The sequence below is a fragment of the Elephantulus edwardii genome, unplaced genomic scaffold (genome assembly GCF_000299155.1).
Source record: "Elephantulus edwardii isolate Elephantulus edwardi_28Jun2011 unplaced genomic scaffold, EleEdw1.0 scaffold00104, whole genome shotgun sequence".
Classification (NCBI taxonomy): domain Eukaryota; kingdom Metazoa; phylum Chordata; class Mammalia; order Macroscelidea; family Macroscelididae; genus Elephantulus; species Elephantulus edwardii.
In genome coordinates this window covers 7,457,399-7,477,898 of record NW_006399854.1, presented here as the reverse complement: position 1 = coordinate 7,477,898, position 20,500 = coordinate 7,457,399, and the positions used below count along the sequence as shown (strand labels likewise).

Here is a 20,500-nt window from a genome sequence, read left to right as displayed (position 1 = left end):
CCCAGTAAAGCAGTACAATTGGTGTTGGGATGAGGAGAAAAGAGGTATGGGAGCATGGGGGACAAGTTTGACCTCAGGAGAACTGGCTTTGTATTGTTGATGGAAATTTTCCCTTGAGGTTGGTAAGGGTCAAATATGGCCATCCCCATGTGGAACTTGCTCTTTTTTACATCAGCTTATATCCCATGGACTACCAAAAGAACAGACAGAGGTGTCTTACTCAATCAGAGTGTTCTTTGGAGGCATGGATGGTAGCGCTTCACCTCACATACTTTGGGCGTGCTGCTAAGAGCAGTTATTCCCTGCAGAGGGATAGCGTGCATGGAAAGGTGGAGGGATGGCAAAGGAGAGGAAGACCCTCCACCAGGTGGGTTGACACAGTGACTATAGCAATTGGTTCAAGTGTGTGATTGTGAGGATGGCACAAGATAGGGTTCAGATCTGTTTTTCGTAGGATTGCTACGTCATACTAGACTCAACAGCACCTAACAACAGACATTAAAAATTAAGTTGTTGCCAAATTATTGCTAGATGCCATCAAATGATTCCAATTCATAACAATCTTCTATACAATAGAACTAAACATTGTCTGTTTCTATGCAATCACAATTACAGCTATGTACGAGGCCATTGTGCTGACCATTGTGTGAATCCATCTTACTGAGGTTCTCTTTTTCTCCCCAGCATAATTTCCTTCTCCAGTGAATAGCCCCTTCAGAGTACAAAGTACGTGAAACAGAATCTTGTTATCTTTGTTTCTAAGGAAGAGTTTCAGTAATCCACTTTTGCTATAACAGATACCACAAGTAGATGATGTTAACAGACAAATGTACTCTTAGAGTTTAGAAGGCCAGAAGTCCAAATTCAGGGTGTCAGCTCTAGGGGAAGGCCTCTTCTCTCTCTTGGCTGTGGGATAAAGTTCTTGTTTCCTTACTATCCCACGTTCATTAAGAATCTCCATGTGTTTTGATTTTCCTTTGTGGTGGGAGTTTCTTCAAGCAGGGGTCCATATTCCAATCAACAGACTCCACTGCTGGAAATAATTTCTTAGTGGTATAAAGGACCTCTCTTTCCTTGGCCTTCCCTTTTATTTCTATGGAGAGAAAAGATATTACCGGCCCTCTCTAGGGAACCTCCCATTATTACATGTAGTTAATGTTGGGTTGAGATTAAGGAGTGTTGCATTCTACCTTCAGTGTCCCACAACTAGATTTGTCAAATCAGGGGAAAGCTCTATGTAATTCCCACATGATATCATTATGTATATGTATTTTATTCACTATTCAATTCATGACAGGAACATTCTGGCTGCACTTTTTACAAGACAAATTTGTCTATTTTTCTGGTAGTCTATAGTATAATAAAAATACTTTTCTTTTTTTTCTTAATCACGGTCCCCCCTGCTTGTGGCACCGCCTTCTCCAAACCTATAGAAAAATCCTGGGAGTGTCCTGGGGTGGGGGGCACAAGTGTGGGGACCTCTGTGCTCTGCCCTTGGCCTGGGCAGCACAGACAAGGAGGTGCATGGGGAAGGGGTAGGCTGAAAGCTCCACCTGGAGAGAATGTAGCACTGGCTGAGATGCCTAGTGGGGAGGAGGTGCCTGCTGCCAGCGCTCCTCTACACCCACTGGGGAGATACCCAGGGGTGGGCATCTGGCTTGGGATAGTGCACTCCCTTCTCCTGCCGGTGGCCTTCACTCCTGTCAAGCTGCTTACTGCAAGGCTCCGTCTTCTGTATCTGTGTCCTGGCTGTCATCCAGCTTCTCTTCACTGTGTGTCAGCAGCCCTTTCTCATCACCATCATCTCGAGCTTGTGCTTCTCCCTGGGGCGTGCCAGCCTCAGAAGCCGTGTCCTCTTGGGGTGCAGGTGGACGGCTATTACCTCCACTACTGCCACTGCCACCACCACTGCTGCTGCCACCCTTCTTCTTGCCATCTGGATTGGCCTTCTGCTCCTCAGCAATCTGCTCCAAGCGGCCCAGCAGGGCATTAATGTTGGACTTGATCTGCGTCAGTTCTGTCTTGATGGTCTGCAGTTCACTGCTCTTTAGCGTTATCTTGGCTGAGCTGGTGGTGATGGCTGTGGAGCGAGCAAAGAGCTTGACAGGAATGGTAGTTTTGACACGGCGGACCAAGGGGACTGTGACCCACGGTCGCTTCACTGGGACCGCCCAGGGCACTGGTACCGGAGACAGGCGGCCTCGATAGTCAAAGAACCTGTCGTAGAAGTCGTCCCGGTAGTAATCATAGTCAAAGCTGTAGCCACTGTATACGGCAGATGCTGCTCACTTTAGTCCCTTGGGTCTGTTGGGCTTGGGCTCTCCAGCCGTGTTGAGGTCTAGGGTCTGTCCAGTCAGCACTCGTCCATTTTCACCCAGCACAGCTGCCTGGGCATGGCGTTCATTGGCATACTGGACAAAGGTATAGCCCTTGTGCACGGAGCAGCCAGCCACACTGCCATACTTGGAGAAGATGGTCCACGTCTGACTTCTTCACTACAGCAGTGTTGAGGTTTCCAATGAAGACCCGAGAGTTGATGGATTTGGGATCATTCTTGTTGGTTACATTGCTTGTCTGAATCTTCAGGGACATGTTGGCTACCAATAACCAATACCAAGGTTGAGTTCAGCTCTCTGCGGAAGTGGGAACTTTGACATTAGATTTGCCTAATGCAATACATCCATTACATCCATCATTCGCCTTCTCGACTATTGCTTTCATGGGTGTTGATTGTGGACCCAAGTGAAATGAAATCACTGACCCCTTCAATCTTTTTACCATTGATCAATGAAAGTGGTTATCTAGAAATTCTGACTTAATTAGTTTGGGGTGTATATAGAATTGAAATGGACAGACTTTATCATCATTAGAGCTTCTAACTGATTCATTCTGGTTTAGATTCTTGCTGAGGATTTGCATTTCCTACCCCATAAACCCAACCCATTACTATCAAGTTGATTATGTCTTATAGCTAACCACATAGTATGGAGTAGAACTGCCCCATCAGGTTTCCAAGGCTGTGAGTCTTTAAAGAATCAGACTCCTGTATTTCTCCTGCTAAGTGGCTGGTGGTTTCAACCCTTTAACCCTTTCTGGTTAGCAATTGTGTGCTTTAATCACACCGTCACCAGGATATCTTTATTTCCACACCAGATCTTGTTAAACTATAGATCCTGATTCAGTACATCTGGGATGTCATTGTTGTGTACCTATGAGTCAGAACCGTCATAGAGCTGACCTTCCAGCAGGTTTAGCAGGTTCAAAGTCCTATCTTTACCACCGACATGAGGATGTAGCAGAGTTTATTAGGGTTAAACATTGTTTTAGAGGTTTATAGGCATTAAGTCCTCACAGCAGAACTAGAAAGATGGTACCATCAGATCCTTATTTCATAGATGAAATTCAAGGTTAATCCTTTTGTGACTTGTGGGACACATATCACCCACCAATATTTTCAGCCTCACGTTTCATTGGAAAATACTTCCCAGTTGTTGTATGTACTGCCACCTGATGTGACCCTTTTTAATTATGTGAATTTGAAGAAAGGGCCTCCTTACCCCACTGATCCTACCACCATGGGCCCCTCCCATGTAACAATCTCAAAGTTCATATTTTCTCAATATGTTTCTCCTTCATTTCATCATGCATTTCATGAAGCACAATTTGGAATTACATAGTATAAAAAAAGTAAAAGCAGGTAATTGGGACAGGAAAGGTTTAACAAAGTTCAGTAGTGAATGATAAGTACCAGACAGAAGGCAGTGGAACCTGATTCCAGCTCTTACTCTTAATCATGTCTATACTATTTTCTTCAGCTTATAATTAAAAAAAAAACACATTTTCTTGAAACTGCGGTTATCCAGTAATGTACAGACTCCTCCTTTACTCGTGCAGATCTAAAAGAAATGTTAGGCCACAGCTGTATGAGAAGCCTCGGGGGCACAATGATTATGAGGAGCTTGGTGTGTTGTGATTAAAGTGCTGAGGATAAAGATGTAGCAGTGTGTCTCCCCAAAGATTTACAGACTGGGAACCTATGAGGCAGCTCACTTCTGTCCTGTAGGACTCTATAGTGGAACTGTGAATTGAGCTCAGTGTTTTTGCTGGGGGGTTTTGTATCGTAGCGTTATTTCATGGCTTGCAACTTCTCAAATGTACCACCAGATGTCAGCAGACACTACATATTTTAAAACTCAGAGTTAACCAAACCAAAGGGGAGAAAATTATATTGGGGAAAATTTGCACTAGATAAGGTAGGAGCAAGTCAAGTTTGTATTTGCTGAGTTTTTTTTTACCCATCTGAAAATTATTAAAGGAATTCTTGATTTAAGTTATGTGCATATTAAGTAAGAAAGAATTGGACTGATCAGGTGGGAAGATGAGAGAAGTTTCTTTTTCAGCTTATTTGTCCTCTTGCTAGAGAAATCCTTGTGATTCAATGACTAAGCACCTGGAAGTTAAATGAAAGGTTGGCAGTTCAAGCCCACCAGCTGCTTTGTGGGGAAATGTTGTTGTTATTGTTATGTACCATTGAGTCAAAAGTGACCCATAGCTAAGCCTCCGGTGAGTTTTCAGACGCAGTTCATCACCTGAAAGGAGATTGCTCCTCTTTCTCCCCTGGAGCAGATGTTGGTTCTGAACCTCATACATTTGCTTTGGCGATGCAAATCCTTACCACTAAGCCAGTAGTCGCAGCTGGCTTGATTCCACAGCAGTGTTTCCCCCCCACCTTCCCTGGTTAAGGTCTTTTGGCTGATAACCTATTATTGAACTGGTGATTGGACTTTGTCCTCTTCTATGGTCTACAGAAATCTTAGTTCTGCTATATAATTTCGTTTAAAATTTTATAATATATTGCCTACTGATTATCTAGCTCTATTAATATGTTGCCGCACACTTTTAAAATTGACCATCATGCTTAGAAACATATTTGCCGTCATTTGCGGCAACGTGTTAAGGGTGCTACATGGACTACAGAACCTTAGTAAGAACTGGAAATTCAGCTAGAGGAAGAAAAACATACCTGAAACAATTCTTTACGTGAAAAAGCAAGACAAGTGAGATTTCTGTTGCTCTTTGTTAGCTAATGTGAAAATAAACTGATATAGAGTATTTATCTGACTAAATTAGAGAAATAAAAATGCAATCTTCAGGCTGGAAGAAACTTCAGAGATCAGGATCAGCTCAACTCATGGCTGTCCTGCTGGACCCGACTCTCAGCTAACCCTCCAATAAGTTTTCAGAGCAGATGGTAGATTTGAATCACCTGTCTCTGGGTTGGCCGACCACCGGAGCTCCCTGCAGATCAGAACAGTATTTCCTGAAGAATAGTCCCGGGACTAGAATAGTGCGTTTTCATTACCTAGGTTTTTGTTAGGGATACACAGTCTCAGGCCCCCACCTAGTGCTCCAGAGTCAGAGACTCCGGGGAGAGGCTGCACTGTGTGTGTGTGTTTCTGGAAAGCTCTCTGGGGGAGTCAGACACTGCTCAAGCTTGGCTAATGTTCTCCTAGCCCCCAGCTATATCTTGAAGAAAACACAGTCTAAACAGATTGATTTAATCATTAAGTAACCTAAAAAAAAAAAAAAACCCCACCAAAACCCACTAACACTTGCACTGCCCAGAATGTGGGACTTTTTTCAGTCCCTTTAGGACCCTGGCTGCAGCTGTGAAATATGGCCAGGGATTTGTAAGGACAAAAGGAAGTGTTCTCTCTGCATCATCTTTACAGTCTCTGCTATGTTCAAGCCCATTGGTGCAATCATTGTGTCAAAACATCTCGTTGAAGGTCTTCTCCATTTCTGTGGTCTCTACGTCCCCTAACGTAGTGTTTTTTCCCAAGGACTGGCCCATCCTGACAATATGCCCAAAATACACACAAAAAAGTCTCGTTATCCTTGATTATAAAGAATAGACTGACTGCACTTGCTCTAAAACAAATATGTTTATTCTTTGGTAGCCCATAGTATAGGGAGTTCTGATGGCTTAGTGGTATGAAGCTGCACTGCAATCTCAAAGGCACGTGGTTTGAGGCCCCAACTGCTCCATGGGAGAAGGATGGGCAATCTCCTGTGCAATTAACTGCCTCTGAAAACCCGCTGGAGGGTCAGCTATGGGTTGATTTTGACTCTATAGTAAACAACAACAACAACAGTCCATAATATAGTAAATATTCTTCACCATCAGCACAAGTCAAAGGCACCAGTTCTTCTGTGGTCTTTTTAATTTATTGTCCAACTTTTACATGCATATAAAGCAAACTGAAACTAATTTTACAGGAAGTTTGCCTTGAGCCCACGTTGGCTCATTACATGTTAAGATGATAATAAAGGATTTATGAGGACTGGATGAATGGCCCAGTTTATATTTCAGGTCCCTTCCAGCTTTCAAATTGAGAAAGACAGACAGGTGGTTAGAAATTTCTTCCTAGTGGAGACAATATTTGAATCTAAATGGATTCACATGGGGCTTTACAGTGGGCCCAGAGGCTGGGATGGGAACGTGGGGAAGGACTGAGTGGAAGGTAAGTTTCTGAGAGCTTTCACCTAACTTCACTTTGAAGTCAGGAGAATATTTGGTTTGAGTTTTTGAGGTTAACTATGGATCATCATTAAAACACAAAAAAGTGTTAAGTCCCAGCATCAGATAGGCCAAACCCTTGGGTCCTATCTTGAGAGAACAGTGTAATGATGGCACTGGTGGCAAGACAATTAAAATGTTAGCATTTCTCAGACTTTATACGCATTTGAATCTTTTGGTCTTACTAAACGTGCAAATTACTATTCAGCAGCAGGTCTCCAGCGAGGCCTGAGGATTTGCTTTGCTAGTAAATTCCCAGGGTTTTACAACTTGGAGTTAGGGAGATTGCATTTAGTGCCCCCACATCACCTCTTCCTTGCTCATAATAACTTGGAAATAGTATTTGCTTTTTAATTGATCCTCTTGGATTTAGTGTCATTCATACTAGGCTTTCCAGCACAAGCCTCATTTTCTTATTTTTCAGTAAGCATGCTTTTATTAGTCAGGCTTGGTTTGGAAAAGGTGGTACCATGTTTGGGGCAAGAACCTAATACAGCACTTAAGGATATAGACTTATTTTCTGGATTCAAATTCTAGACTCGTATCTACTGTCTAATGCTCTCTGCCTCAATTGATATAGAAGTAAAGTTCAGAGGTTGTTAGATCAAAATGTGTGAGTATTGGAAGGGAAATTAGAACAGTGTCTTGAACACTGTTCATTAATTAAGCCCTTCCTTAATTACTTACAGTGTCATTCTATGTCAACAACAGCTGCAGTTCCCCTCAAATTTTTTCCACCTTTACTGTGTGTTGCTGGGTACTGTTGAGTTGATTTTGACTTAGATTATATGTGTTAGAGAAGAACTTTCTCTTAGAGTTTTCTAAGTGGTAATATTTACAGAAATAGATGATAGAGTCTCACTCCTGTGGAGACACTGGGTGGATATGAGTCATCAGGGTTTCGATGAGCAGCCTAGAGTTCAGCCATTTGCGCCCTCAAATTTCCTTCCCCAGTGGATTTCAGAGCTGAATCTGAAATTAGATTTTTCCTAAACCAAGCAGTAATGAGACCGAAATGCTTGCACCCTCCGAGTGGATCCTGAATCCGTATCTCTGCGGTTCCATGTTTCATTATTTGTAGAGAATGAAGATGGTGTTTAAGGTCACTTTTACTGATAACTTCCTGTGGATGCAAACTTTTCCCTAAGCTGCTAAATCACGCACTTCCAAAAACACATGTAATCGGGAACGTTTGAGTTTGCTCCATGAGGAAAAAACATGTTCTGAGGTTTTAGGCAAACTTTCCAGGGCTTAATGCCAGATCTCGTGCTCCAGATGTCTCTGTCAGTTCAGCTAATAGCAAAGGCGAAGGCATGTGTCCTTCCAAGTTGACCCTGAGTTGCCAGTAAACCCAGCTGTACTTCCCTCCCTGCCTGGACACAAGCCTCTTTAGCCTTTGGAGGAAAAAGGGGCTCCAGAAACCAGGCTGGAATGATCATGCGCAGTCCACAGCCCTGGCTGAATGACAAGGCAGCTGATGTCTTTGCTGTCCCTGCTCTCCTACAGTCACTGGTGACACGTGGGCCTTGGTTTCTTAGTCACACAGGCAATATCCTATGCTTACCCACATACAGACAGCCCCCAATTCTGTGGTTCTTGTATACAGAGTACTTTAGGATTTTCCCTGCTGAGAAAGCCAGTGACTGACTGGTGAGGTTGACCAGGAGGCTGCACTTAGCTTCTGCTGCCAGGAGATTCTCATCCTTCTCTGGCAATGCTGTTATTTGCCAATTTTTTCAAGTGCTGCTGTAGAAGTATGTCCATCTTGGGGTTTGGCCAGAGAAATCACAATCTGAGCAGTGCTTTGTCCATGCCACTGAGCTGAGTGAGGATGCTGTGGCTGTGTCCACTCCAAGTGGCTGATCTGAGGAAGACCCTCCTTCCTGTTTGGTATTCCTCAGTGAGGAATTTGATGCTCAGTCTCAACCCCGGTCTCCTGTTCTCCACTCAGTCTCTCATGAGGCTTTCTAACTGGCTTGCAAGTATGCCACGGGAAAGACTGTTCTGGGACCTCTTTTTGTAGCCAAGACAAAAATGTGAGGCCTAGAAATATCTTTTAGAGAGGAACACACTACATGCCCTGTGCTGGATGCGTTGGCAAAATCTCAAGTGGCTTACTGCCTCCCTTCGTGTGAGGGGCAATAAGCAGAGTCACCCCAAGATAAAGCCTTCCTTTCACTGCCTAGCCTGATGTTTGGAAATCTGGAGGATTCCACTCAAAGTCCAAGTGTTAATTTGTTTCAGGATTTTTAGGAGGGAAGCATTATTGGCTAGCAGCTGCCATGTGCTGGCTCTCTCTCTCTCTCGCTCTCTTTCTGTGTGTGTGTGTGTGTGTATGTGTGTGTGTGTGAGATTCCATGAGAACTCTTCTACAATTGTGTAGCCAGATTAGGAAAGCTTGGAGTATGCTTCAGGCCTGGGCTGGTGGAAGCTGTAGCTGTTTTAGGTAGACTGGGTGCCTTCCATCATTTTCCCATTTGCCATGGCTGTTCTCGAGTCATGAGCAAGTTTCAGAGTCTGTTTTGACATCTATTTTCATCTTTTCTGTCTTTCCTGACATTATAATCTTTCCCTATCTTCATGTGAGATGTCATCCCACTACTAAGTGTTTTCAATTTAGTACATCCCTGATGTTCCATCTATTCTCTGTAGTATTGTTGTTGGTATGTGCCATTAAGTTGGAACTGACTCATGGCTGACCCTCCAGTGGCTCTTCAGGGGCTGTACTTAATGAGTCAATGGGTCTTCAGATGGCCTCTAAATTCAGATGGCATATTCTTAGGTTGTATATGGGCTCTTGTGAACTTAGTTCCTTAGCTTCAACTTGAACTTCAGCACGTGTATTTGATGGTATGATCAAAAGTTGGCCCCTGGCCTTATTCTAACAACATATTGAGCTTCTGTATAGTTTTTCTTCCAATATAGCTGATTTGATTCCTATGTATTCTATCTGCAAGGCCCATAATTCTAGTGGTTATATAATTAAAAAGAGTGTATGTACAATGAATAAGTCATTGTGGATTAAAAAAACTTTTATCATAAGATTTCTTATGAAATTTTAAAAAAATAAACAAGGTCTTCTTTCCAATTGCTAATCTTTCTGTTTCTAACTTTCTAGTCACTAGTAATTATCAATTGTATCAACTGATAAAAAGCAAGTTTTGATTTTAATTGCATGCTAGATCAATTTCAGACTTCAGAAATTGGTCAGCATCTTTAATTTCCCTATCATTGGCATTAGTGGTTGATATGTAAATTTGAATAATAGTCTTACCAACTGGGCTTCCTTGTAGTTTTACAGCTAGCAGGAGCGGCATCCACTTCCAAAATGGCTTGCCTCTGGAAACTCTTTGTACGAACAGTGCTCAGGCTGTTCGTTCATAGGGTCGCTATGAGTCGTCTACGACTCGACGGCATTAAACAACAACAACATGCTATTGCAACCTACAGAGTTGTCATTTAGGCTCAATATTGAAATGCCCTTTTTAATAATGAAATGAATGGCATAGATTTCAACATCAAAGCAACAAGCCAGCCACCATGGTACAGCAAAATGATGGATGAGACTTCTTGGGTAGAGCTGCTCCAATTTTGATTTGAGGCATTTTGCTGTGAGAAATCACCTGGGAATCTTGTTAAAATGATTTTTTAAATTTAGTAGGTCTGGGATGAGACCCGAGATTCTGCACTTTTCCACAAGCTTCCTGGTGGAGCTCCAGATATTTCTCAGTGAGCCAGGCTTTCAAACAGTGTTCCTCCAGTTGTGGTTCCCAGATCAACAAACAATAGCATTTCCAGGGGACATGGTCAAGCTTAGGCTTATTACTGTAGCATTTGAATTGACTCTTAGCTGACCCTCCACTGGGCTTCTAAAGTTTAAGTTACAATGAAGGAGATTGCCCAGCTCTCTCCTGAGGAGCTGCTGGTGGATTTGACCTGCCATAGAGATGTCAGTCACCTTTAGATTGGCAGCACAGCTTCCTATGGACCTCCAGAGCTCTTCAGGGGATCTAATAGAAATGCAAAACCTCCACTTTCTCAAAAAGTTGCAAATAGAGATACCATTTGACCCAGCAATTCCACTACTGGGAATGTACCCTAAAGAAACCATAAATGACATCCAAGTAGATATATGCACACCCATGTTTATCGCAGCTTTGTTTACAATAGCAAAGAGTTGGAAACAACCTAAATGCCCATCAACAAATGAATGGCTAGAGAAGCTGTGGTATATTCGCACAATGGAATACTATGCTGCATTGAAAAACAAGGAACTCATGCAATATTATTCAAAATGGGTGACCCTGGAGGACATTATGCTGAGTGAGGTATCTCAGTCACAAAGGGACAAATGCTATATGGTGCCACTGTTGTAGAATGAGGCTGGCATCGGGGTGGGAGTAAGACTGAGAAAAACTGGATGAAATATGTTTACGGCATTGAAGTCTATGGGGGAGAGAATAGTCTAAAAGTATTATATTTTAGGGCATTATGTTTATCGTAGGAGTATGCAATGAGGGTTGCAGAGTGGATTATATTTGGGGGGGGGGGGGGGGGGGGGGGGATTGTGTACCAATGGGGGAGTTTTGCTTTTCAAGGAGAGGAGCAAACAGGGTGGGGGGAGGGCAGGAGGTGGGGTGGGCGGGGAGAAGGGTGCAACAATGAATGGAATTCCAAAATCTCTGTAGATGTTCATTGACACGAAAAAGAAATAAATAAATTTAAAAAAAGAAATGCAAAATCTCATACTCCATCTTGTTGTTTTTGTCATTGTTAAGTATCATGTGTCCAGTATGACCTGACATGCAATTGATCTGAACCCTGTCCTAGCCTGCATCACCTTTGTCATCCCCTGTACATTTGAGCCCATTGCCATAGACACTACATCAGTCCAACTCACTGAGGGTCTTCCTTTCCTTTGCTGACACTTCACCTATCCGTGCATAATGTTCCTTTCCAAGGAATAGCCTCTCCTAGCAACATGTCCAAAGTATGTGAGATGAAGCTTTGCCATTCTTGCCTCCAAGGAACAATCTGGTTGCACTTTAAGACATAACTGTTTATTCTTTTGGCAGTTCATGGAATATGCAGCACTCTTATCCAACACCACAACTCAAAGGCACTGATAATTCTGTCATACTTATTCCTTGTTCAGCTTTCAGACGCATAGCAGGCGATTGGAGAGATTGGGGTGTTAATCAGACATACCTTAGTCTTTACACCGACCTCATTGCTCTTCTTGACTTTGGAAAGATCCCAGACAGCAGACTTCCCTATGCTATATGTGTCCTGATGGCCTGACTGCTGGTACTAAAGACATTAATTATGAATCCAAGACAGCTGCTCTGAGGGAGAAAAATGGGCAATTTCCCTCCTGTGCGATTTACAGCCTTGGAAACCCACTGTTTTGGTTGTTATGTGCCTTCGAGTCGCCTGTGAGTCATAGCGACCCTATGTACAACAGCCTGATCTATCCTGTGCCAATATCACTATCTCTGACAACACCTATCCCTATTCCTCCAGTCACTGAATCAATTCACCTCATAGAGGATCTTCCTCTCCTGCACTGTCCTCTACCGTCCCAAGCTAGAGGGTCAAATTTGAGTTAGTTTTTACTTGATGACAATAAATCAGTCATAGAATTTTAGGATGACAAGAAACCTTAAGATATGTTCTTATTCCTTTCCCTTACGTTTTATGCTTCCCTCAAAACTTGGTCCTCTTCTGAGTTTTCAGAGGAGCTGGTGGAAAGCAGTAAATTAAAGTTAAGTTGCAGAAATAATTATAACCCATTTGTTATATTTTACAAATGTTCATCACTTTTACTGGGTCAGAGGTTTGGGCTATTTTTACTTTCTCTGATAGGAGTTTGAAGAAACTTTCCTCAAAAAGGACAGAGCAATGGTAAAGAATAATTGAATTTTACCAGCGTTTTCAAGTCATTTTATTGGACTTGAAATGAAATAGAAGTCTGTGAAGGTTGTTCTGGATTAACAGAAATGAATAGTTTTTGTGGATTCCTACAGAGGAAGGAACAAGTGGAGACCTTGTGTGAAGAGTGTGCGGTGCGTTCCCCTCCTCCTCTTCTTTTTAGAATCCAAAGAAAACATTTTAAAAGCTGCAGAGTCAGGAAAAATTTTTTTCTAGTACTGAAGCTTTGAAACTAGATTATGTTCAGAAAATCTGATTATGGGAAAGAAAGGTATAAACTTCTTTCTCTTTCAGGCTGTGAATACTTGATAAATGGTGACACTCCATATTCATGTGATCTCATTTGAGTAGGCAAAATTCAGCTCCAAGAATCACATCCTGCTATTGTTAGAAAACTGTCTGGTGGGGAAGAAGTCCAGTGTGCACAGCACCGAAGCCTTATAGGTCAGAAGAGACAGGTTGATTCTTCTGTTTGGTAACCTGTTATTGTTAGGTGCTGCTGAGTCAACTACAACTCCTAGCTACCTTATGAATAACAGATCAGAACTTTGCCCTATGCTGTGCCGTCCTCACAATCTCTGCCAGACTTGAGCCCAATGGTACAGCCACTGTGCCACTTCATCTCATTGAGGGTTGTCCTCTCTTTTGCTGATCCTCTGCTTTCCCCAGTATGATATGTTTTTCCAAGGACTGGACTTAATAACATCCCAAAGCATATGAGTCTAAGTTTCACTATCCTCGCCTCTAAGGGGCTCTCACTGCACTTTCTCCATGACAAATGTGTTGGTTCTTTGGGCAGTTCATGGTATATTCAATACTCTCAATCAACACCATAATTTGAGAAACAGATTTTCCTACTTCTGTAGTTTGTTGTTAACACAAAGGATTTCTTCAAGTCTCAAGTTGCTGAGAATAGCTTGACAAAGTAGTTATTTGTCAATAAGGGAGGAAGGTGAACATTTTTAGGTGTTTGGAGCCAGATGCAGGTTGTACAGGTCCCCCGCTACCCTAGTGGGACTGCTATCAGACTTTGATGGTCCTTGTGCATTTATACCCAAATGACATCTACTACCCTTGGGTTCATTTTGATTCATAATAACCAAGGAGTTCTGGTGGCTTGCTGTGTGGTTATGTGCCATCAAGATGACTACGACTCATACTGACTCTACGCACAATAGCTCTGAATCCTGCTCTACACTGAGCCAATCTCACGATCTCTGACACACCTATCCTTATTACCCCAGTTACTTTGTCAGTCCATTTCATCTGGGGTCTTCCTCTTCTGCACTGTCCCTTGACTCTTCCAATCATTATATCTTTCTTCAAAGATTAGTCCCTTTTGGCTACATGCCAAAAGTGTTTGGGATGGAGTCTCAAAATCCTTGTGTCCAAGGAGCAGCTTGGTTTCATTCTCTCTAGGATAGATGGTTAGTTTTCTTGACAGTCCATGGTAGGTTCAGAACTCTTTCTTCCCCAGCACTACTAAAAATCATCAGTTCTTCTTCTGTCATCTTTGATCATTATCCAGCTCTGTGATGCAATAGCAATTAGTTGCAAAGACCATGGCCTGGATCAGGTGCACCTAAGTCTCTAGATTGATATTCTTACTTGTCATCCCTGTGGAAATGTCCTTGACAGCAGACTTTCTGAATGCAATTAATCTTTAGATTTCCTGATTGCTAGTGCCAAGAGTGTTGATTGTGGAGCTGAACAAGCTGAAATTGTTAATAATCTCAATCTCTTTCCCATCTATCATGATGCTGTCAATCTGCCCAGTGGTGAGAATCTTTGTTTTCCTGATGTTGAACTTTAGCACATATTTCAAATAACAGTCCTTGACCCTCTGCAGCAAATGCTTCAGGTTCTCCTCAGTTTCAGCAAGTAAGTCTGTGTCATCTATATAAATGTAGGTTGTTGATGAGTCTTCCTCCAAATCTGATGCCACATTTCTCTTCATAAAATCCAGCTCTCAAGTGATCTGTTCTGCGTACAGATTGAAAAGATATGGAGATAGAACACAGCCCTGACACACTTATTTTCTAATTTTTAACCATGCAGTGTTTCCTTGCTCTGTTTTGAAGACTGCTTTCTGGTCCAAGCTTAGTTTGAGCACAATCAAGTGTTCTGAAATTCCCATTCTTCTCTAGGTTAACCACAATTTGTTGTGATCCATGCAGTCACATGCCTTCTCATAGTCAATGAAACACAGACATTCCTCTGTTACTTTCTGCTTTCAGTCAAGATCCATCTGACATTGACAATGATGTCCCTAGTGTCACTACCTCTTCCAAATCCAGCTTGTATTTCTGGTAATTCTGTCAATGTACCCTTCCAGTCACTTATAGATAATCTTCAGCAAGCTTTTGCTTGCATGTGATATTATTGATTTAATATCTGTTAGCTTAGTGATGGACTGCTAGGAAAACAAACAGATTCATCCTGGAAAGGGTTAAACCAGGTGGCTCCTTGGAGGCAAGGATTCTGAGGCTCCGTCTAACATACTTTGGATATGTTGTGAGGAGAGACCGGTCCTTGGAGAAGGACATCATGCTTGGGAGGGTGGAGGGACGGCGCAGGAAGGGAAGGCCCTCTATGAGGTGGATTGATTCAGTGACTGGGATAATCGGGATGGGAGTGTGAGAGACAGTGTGATTGGCACAGGACAGAGCAGAGTTTAGGGCTGTTGTACATAGGGTCGCTATGAGTCGCAAGCGACTTGATGGCACATAACAACAACAACAACAGTGATAAAGAATTATACTAGCAACCCAAAGATAAATGGTTCAAATCTATTAGTTGTTCCGTGAAAGGAAGATGGGCAATCCTCTCCCATGAGATTTACTGTCTTCGAAAACCCAGTGGAGGGTCAGCTATGAGCTAGTTCTGACACCACCACCACCACCACCACCACCACCACCACCACCACCGCAATGCTGCACACAAAGTAGAACTTCCCCTTGAGTTTCCAGGGCTGTAAATAGTTTCAGAAGCACATCTATTAACCATGTGGTGGTTGGTGGGATCAAACTGGGGAACTTTCTATTATCAGTTAAGTGCTTAACTACTGTACATGCATTCAGTAGTCTTTGAAAACATATGCAGAAATCCCAAAGATAATTCCATTGATTTTTCCTTCTAGCAAAGAGTTTGCAGTGAGAGGAGAAAAAAAAAAAACCCAACAAAAACCCCATAACACATTTCCAGATAACTGTAGAAAAAAAGCCAAGACAAAGGCATAAGTACAAATAACAATTACCAGGAAACTCACAGTGGAAAAAAATATGGTCAAATGTTCACTCGGTAGGACTTGAGATGTATAAATTTGAACAGACTGAACGACCTGCTGATTTTGACCTAAATAAATGACCCAAGACATATGGTAACTAAAAGCTCTATCCAAGAACTTGGGCCACGGCCATCCACTGCTTAACTGTTTCTCCTCCTCTGACCCAGGCACTTACAACATCAGCAGGTTTTCATAATGGAGAGAGCAGAATGAGAACAGAAAGATGGAGTGTCATGTAGACACAGGTAGAGCATGTGCATGTGATTGGATAATGTAGGCTCTAGTCCACTGCCTTACATTACTGCTTGACCAAGTTCGCCAATTTGAAGACATATTTCTGACAGAGTGAGAGTGTATTAAGAATCTTAGAGCATTGTGTTAATCCCCAGTTTGTAATAACTGAGGTTGAATTTCACATTTGGAAGGCACCCGGGATTTTTTTAATACCCCTTTTGTCCCCACCCCCCCACCCCCACCCCTCAAACATTTAATCCATCTTCATCTTATTTTGTCCTCATACCCTACCCCTGCCCTTTTTGGACCTTTTCATAGTTCGTTAGGCAACTCAGAATGTGATAAGAGAAAATAACATGGAAATTAAAAAAAAGCGTCACTCAAAAAAATCTATGAAATGGGCTCATTAATCTTGGATCTGGAATAGGTCTGGATAGGAAGAAATTGAAACTCTTGCTCAAACATGCATTATTTCTGTTATGAAAGTCATCAATCCCTGAGCAGGCTTTTCTTTATCTATAGACTCCTTGAGTATTGTAATGCTTTAGTTATTTGTACTTGCAAATTTTTTAAAATATGAAGAATGTACTTTGGGTTGTCATTTAGGTAGACAACAAATTGGCTGAAGACGATCAGTATGAGTAATATCTGTATTATCCGTTAGTTTCTTAGAAAGGCTCCCATATGTCTAGCCAAATAAGACATCCTCCCAACCCCTCAAACCCTTAATGAATGAAGATAATGAAAATGTACCTGTCCTGCGGTGTCATACAGTCCGAGCAAGTGTTGCTTGCCTCCCACTGTCACAGTAACTATGGAGAAGAGAAGAGAAGAGGGGAGTCCATGAAAAGCCAGCTTCAACCAAGAGCCGTCACATTTCTCTATGCCAACATCTCCCCGGGCAGCGCTGATGAGCATATGCCTCACCCATGTATATTCTGAACCAAGCTGACAGCATGCTTTCTAAATGAAAGGCAACCTTGGACTGCAGCTTGAGCATATGGGTTGAGCCACATCCAAATTTCTCAACCAAGGTAAGTATTATTGGAGTCACTAGGAAATCCTGCAGGTTGTTCAGTGGATCTTACTGAACTGGTTGCCATTGAGGTAAATCTGACTCAGTGAGATCCTATAGGGCAGAATAGAATAGCTCTGGAGGGGTTCCAAGGCTAGAATCTAGAAGCAGACTGCCACATACTTCTCCCGAAGGTGGCCAAGTGGGATTGAACCACTGATCTTTAGGTTAACAGCTGCATACTTGAAGCACTGTCCACCAGTGATAAGCTCTAGAATTTAAAATTCCTGAAGTAAAAAGATATGAGATCCCTTTTTAGTCACCTATTTTTTTTTTTAAATTTTATTTCACGAGTCACCTTTCAGGATCCAGAATTGTAAACAACTTCTATGCTACAAATTGTTCAGCTTTTTAATCTGTTTTTGAAATGCTAATAAAACCCTGTAAATAAAGATAAACCCTCTTGCACGTTTTATAGCAAAGCAAACAATTAAATGAAAAGAGCTTAACGTTTACTAATTTTTTAAGAAAATATTCTTGTGCCTTAGTATGGTTTTGGTTTCAAAATTCTAAAGGGTGTGTAGGTTGAGTAAAGAGCAGAGAGCTTGATTTACCCAGCAGGCTTCTTGGCTGGCCAAGCAATAGTGTTTTAAAGTGCGAAATAATATAAGGATACCAACTGCTTGTACCTGGCTGGAAATGAAATAAAGTCTCGACTTGAGCGAGATGGAGACCGAACAGATCAAATGTAGAAGTGGCACAATTTACTTGGTAAATGGAAAAGACAAATTTAAATTTCCAGAGAAATTGAATCTTTCTTTGGTAAGGAAATAAAGTCTGACGGATAATTTGATTCCCCTCCCCACGCCCTTTGTTGAATAAAGGGGGGAAATAGTGAAAATGTAATGCAAAGATGACTTTAGAGTCCTCCTATCGTTAACTGTGCAGAAACAAAAAAGAAAAGGAATGGCGATTCTTTGTTACCAAACCTATTCGATGCCAGCGGAATTCCCTGGTTGGCTTTCTGGCCGAAGGTGCTGGTTTGGTGATTTTACTTCTTTGTGTTTTCAGATTAAAGGACTGCATGTATGTGAAGCACGTTTTATAGCAAAGCAAAGTCTGACGGATAATGTGGTTCCGGATAATGTGATAATGCGTGTTGACGTTTGAATGGCTCATTCTCTGAAAAGCGCTTGTTTAAAATCACTACCTCTTCAGACATTGGTGGCAATTGCTGTAGTCTACTCAGATCAACAAGTGTTCTGCTGCCTACCATGGCCTCGGCCAGCAGCTGAGCTTTCAAATGTGCATTTGGGAGTGGTGAACGCATCCCAAGCTAACTCGAGTTGCCTCGCTGACAGAAGAAGGGCTTTGAAACACGTCTGCTTCCTCTCATAAGTCAGGCTAGCAATGGAAATGAAGGTGAGGCCGCCTGGCCCCAAGTTCTGTCCTCTCTCACTTTTCTTCTTATGTGTGCACTGGGAGATGAAAAAAACTCCCCAGTCAGATGTTCCTGAAATCTGCCTAAATGATTTCTTTAATGACCAATTCACTGGCTCGTCATGAATCAGGAATGAAGGGAAGGAATCCAGCTATTACAACATGGAATTTCCTGCCTGCAATGAGTCCAGTATGTGTAGGACACAGGCAGCTGTTTCTGAGACCCATTGGGACATCCTTGACACACAGGCCTGGACCATCTGTGGAGTGAGTTCCAGAACAAGGTCCCCCTCCTTGCTGCCCAATGGGCACTATTAATATTCCTAGGCAATGGCTGTGACCTTTGTCATAAGAGCCTTGAAGCACCTCCTCACATTTCCACCATTTTCTGAAAAGAACATTCATTCCCTGGAGCCTGTTTTTTTCCTTTAGCTTCAACGGTTTCGCCCAGTGTTGGCTCCAGGGAACTTCACAGGCCTGAGCTGAGTGTGAGCTCAGGAGTTGGGAGGTTGACCAAGAGTCTGAAAACAACTTATCTTCCCTTCATCTGTATTGGGAATGGAATAACTGAATATGATGTCCTCTGTCACGGAGCATGGAGACTAGTGGTAAAGTACTATCACAACACAGTGGAGTTAACATTTACTAGAGGCAGGATATGGGTGTGTGCATCTGTGCACATAGTCATGGTGGTAGTTCAAAGAAAGCTGTCTGGAGGAGGGTATGTATGAGCTGAGACAGAAGGGACAGCCCACAGATCCCCAGGGTGCACTGGAGAAGTGTGTTACCCAATGGTGCTGAAGACCTGACCATGCAGGGTTGGGTTTCCTTGGGTCATAAGTGTAGTAAGTGTAGCTGATATTGTAAAGATTTTGTTATGTCATGCAGATAATGCAACTTTGGTTGTAGAAAGAGAAGACTCGAAGCTCTTACTGAAGAAGATAAAAACCATAAACTTCAATGTAGATTACATTTCAACAAGAAAACACTGGATAAATGGAAAATATCATAATAGAGGAGAAAAGATTGATATAATCAAGAATTTCAGTCTATTTAGCTTCATAATCAACACTCCTGGTAGCGGTAGTCAAGAAATCAATGATGTACTGTATTGGGAAAATTTACTGTCAAGAATCTCTTTAAAGTACTCAAAGCTTGGAAGAACGTTGCAAGTCCTAATGCACAACATAAGCAGTCTTCCAAGTATCCTGAAAAACCTATAGCCAGGAGAAGATAAAATAGATGAGTGGGATCTTCTAAGAATCAAATCCCTATGCACATCCAAAAACTTCTCCAACAGGGTAAAGAGGGAAGCCACAGACTGGGAAAAAGTATTTGGTAATGACATGTCAGATAAGGGACTTATATGCAGAATTTATAAAATACTTGAGCACTACAACAAGATAAAGGAAAGTAATCCAGTAGAAAAATGGGCACAGGATATGAACAGACACTTCACCAAAGAAGACATTCAGATGGCTAACAAGCACATGGAGAAATGTTCAAAATCCCTAGCTCTAAGAGAGATAAAAATTAAAACAACTATGAGATACCATTTCACCCAGTCAGAATAGCAAAATTTAACAGAACAGCAAGCAACAAAAGCTGGTAAGGTTATGGAGAAACTGGAACCCTTATTCACAGTTGATGGGAGTGTAAAATGGTGCAGCCACTGTGGAAGACGGTATGGCACTTTCTTAAAAAGTTGCAAATAGAGATACCATTTGACCCAGCAATTCCATTACTGGGAATATACCCCAAAGAGACCATAACTGACTTCCAAGCAGATATATGCACAACCATATTTATGAGGGCTTTGTTCACAATAGCAAGGAGTTGGAAACAATCTCAGTGCCCATCAACAAATGAATGGATGGAGAAGCTGTGCTATATTCACACAATCGAATACTATGCTGCATTGAAAAATAAGGAACTCATGCAATATTATTCAAAATGGGTGACCCTGGAGCACATTATGCTGAGTGAAGTATCTCAGTCACAAAAGGACAAATAC

General features: G+C 42.1%; 1 protein-coding gene and 1 pseudogene across 1 annotated transcript in view; both read right to left on the bottom strand.

Annotated features, from left to right (window-relative positions):
• LOC102845597 (rho-related GTP-binding protein RhoJ-like) overlaps positions 1 to 20,500 on the bottom strand; it is a 140,438-nt gene that overhangs the window by 22,676 nt on the left and 97,262 nt on the right. Inside the window, exon 2 of the mRNA XM_006891791.1 lies at positions 16,785 to 16,843. Within this exon, the coding sequence (XP_006891853.1) occupies positions 16,785 to 16,843 (59 nt within the window). The remainder of the gene's footprint in view (positions 1 to 16,784; positions 16,844 to 20,500) is intronic.
• LOC102845185 lies at positions 1,713 to 2,592 on the bottom strand (annotated as a pseudogene).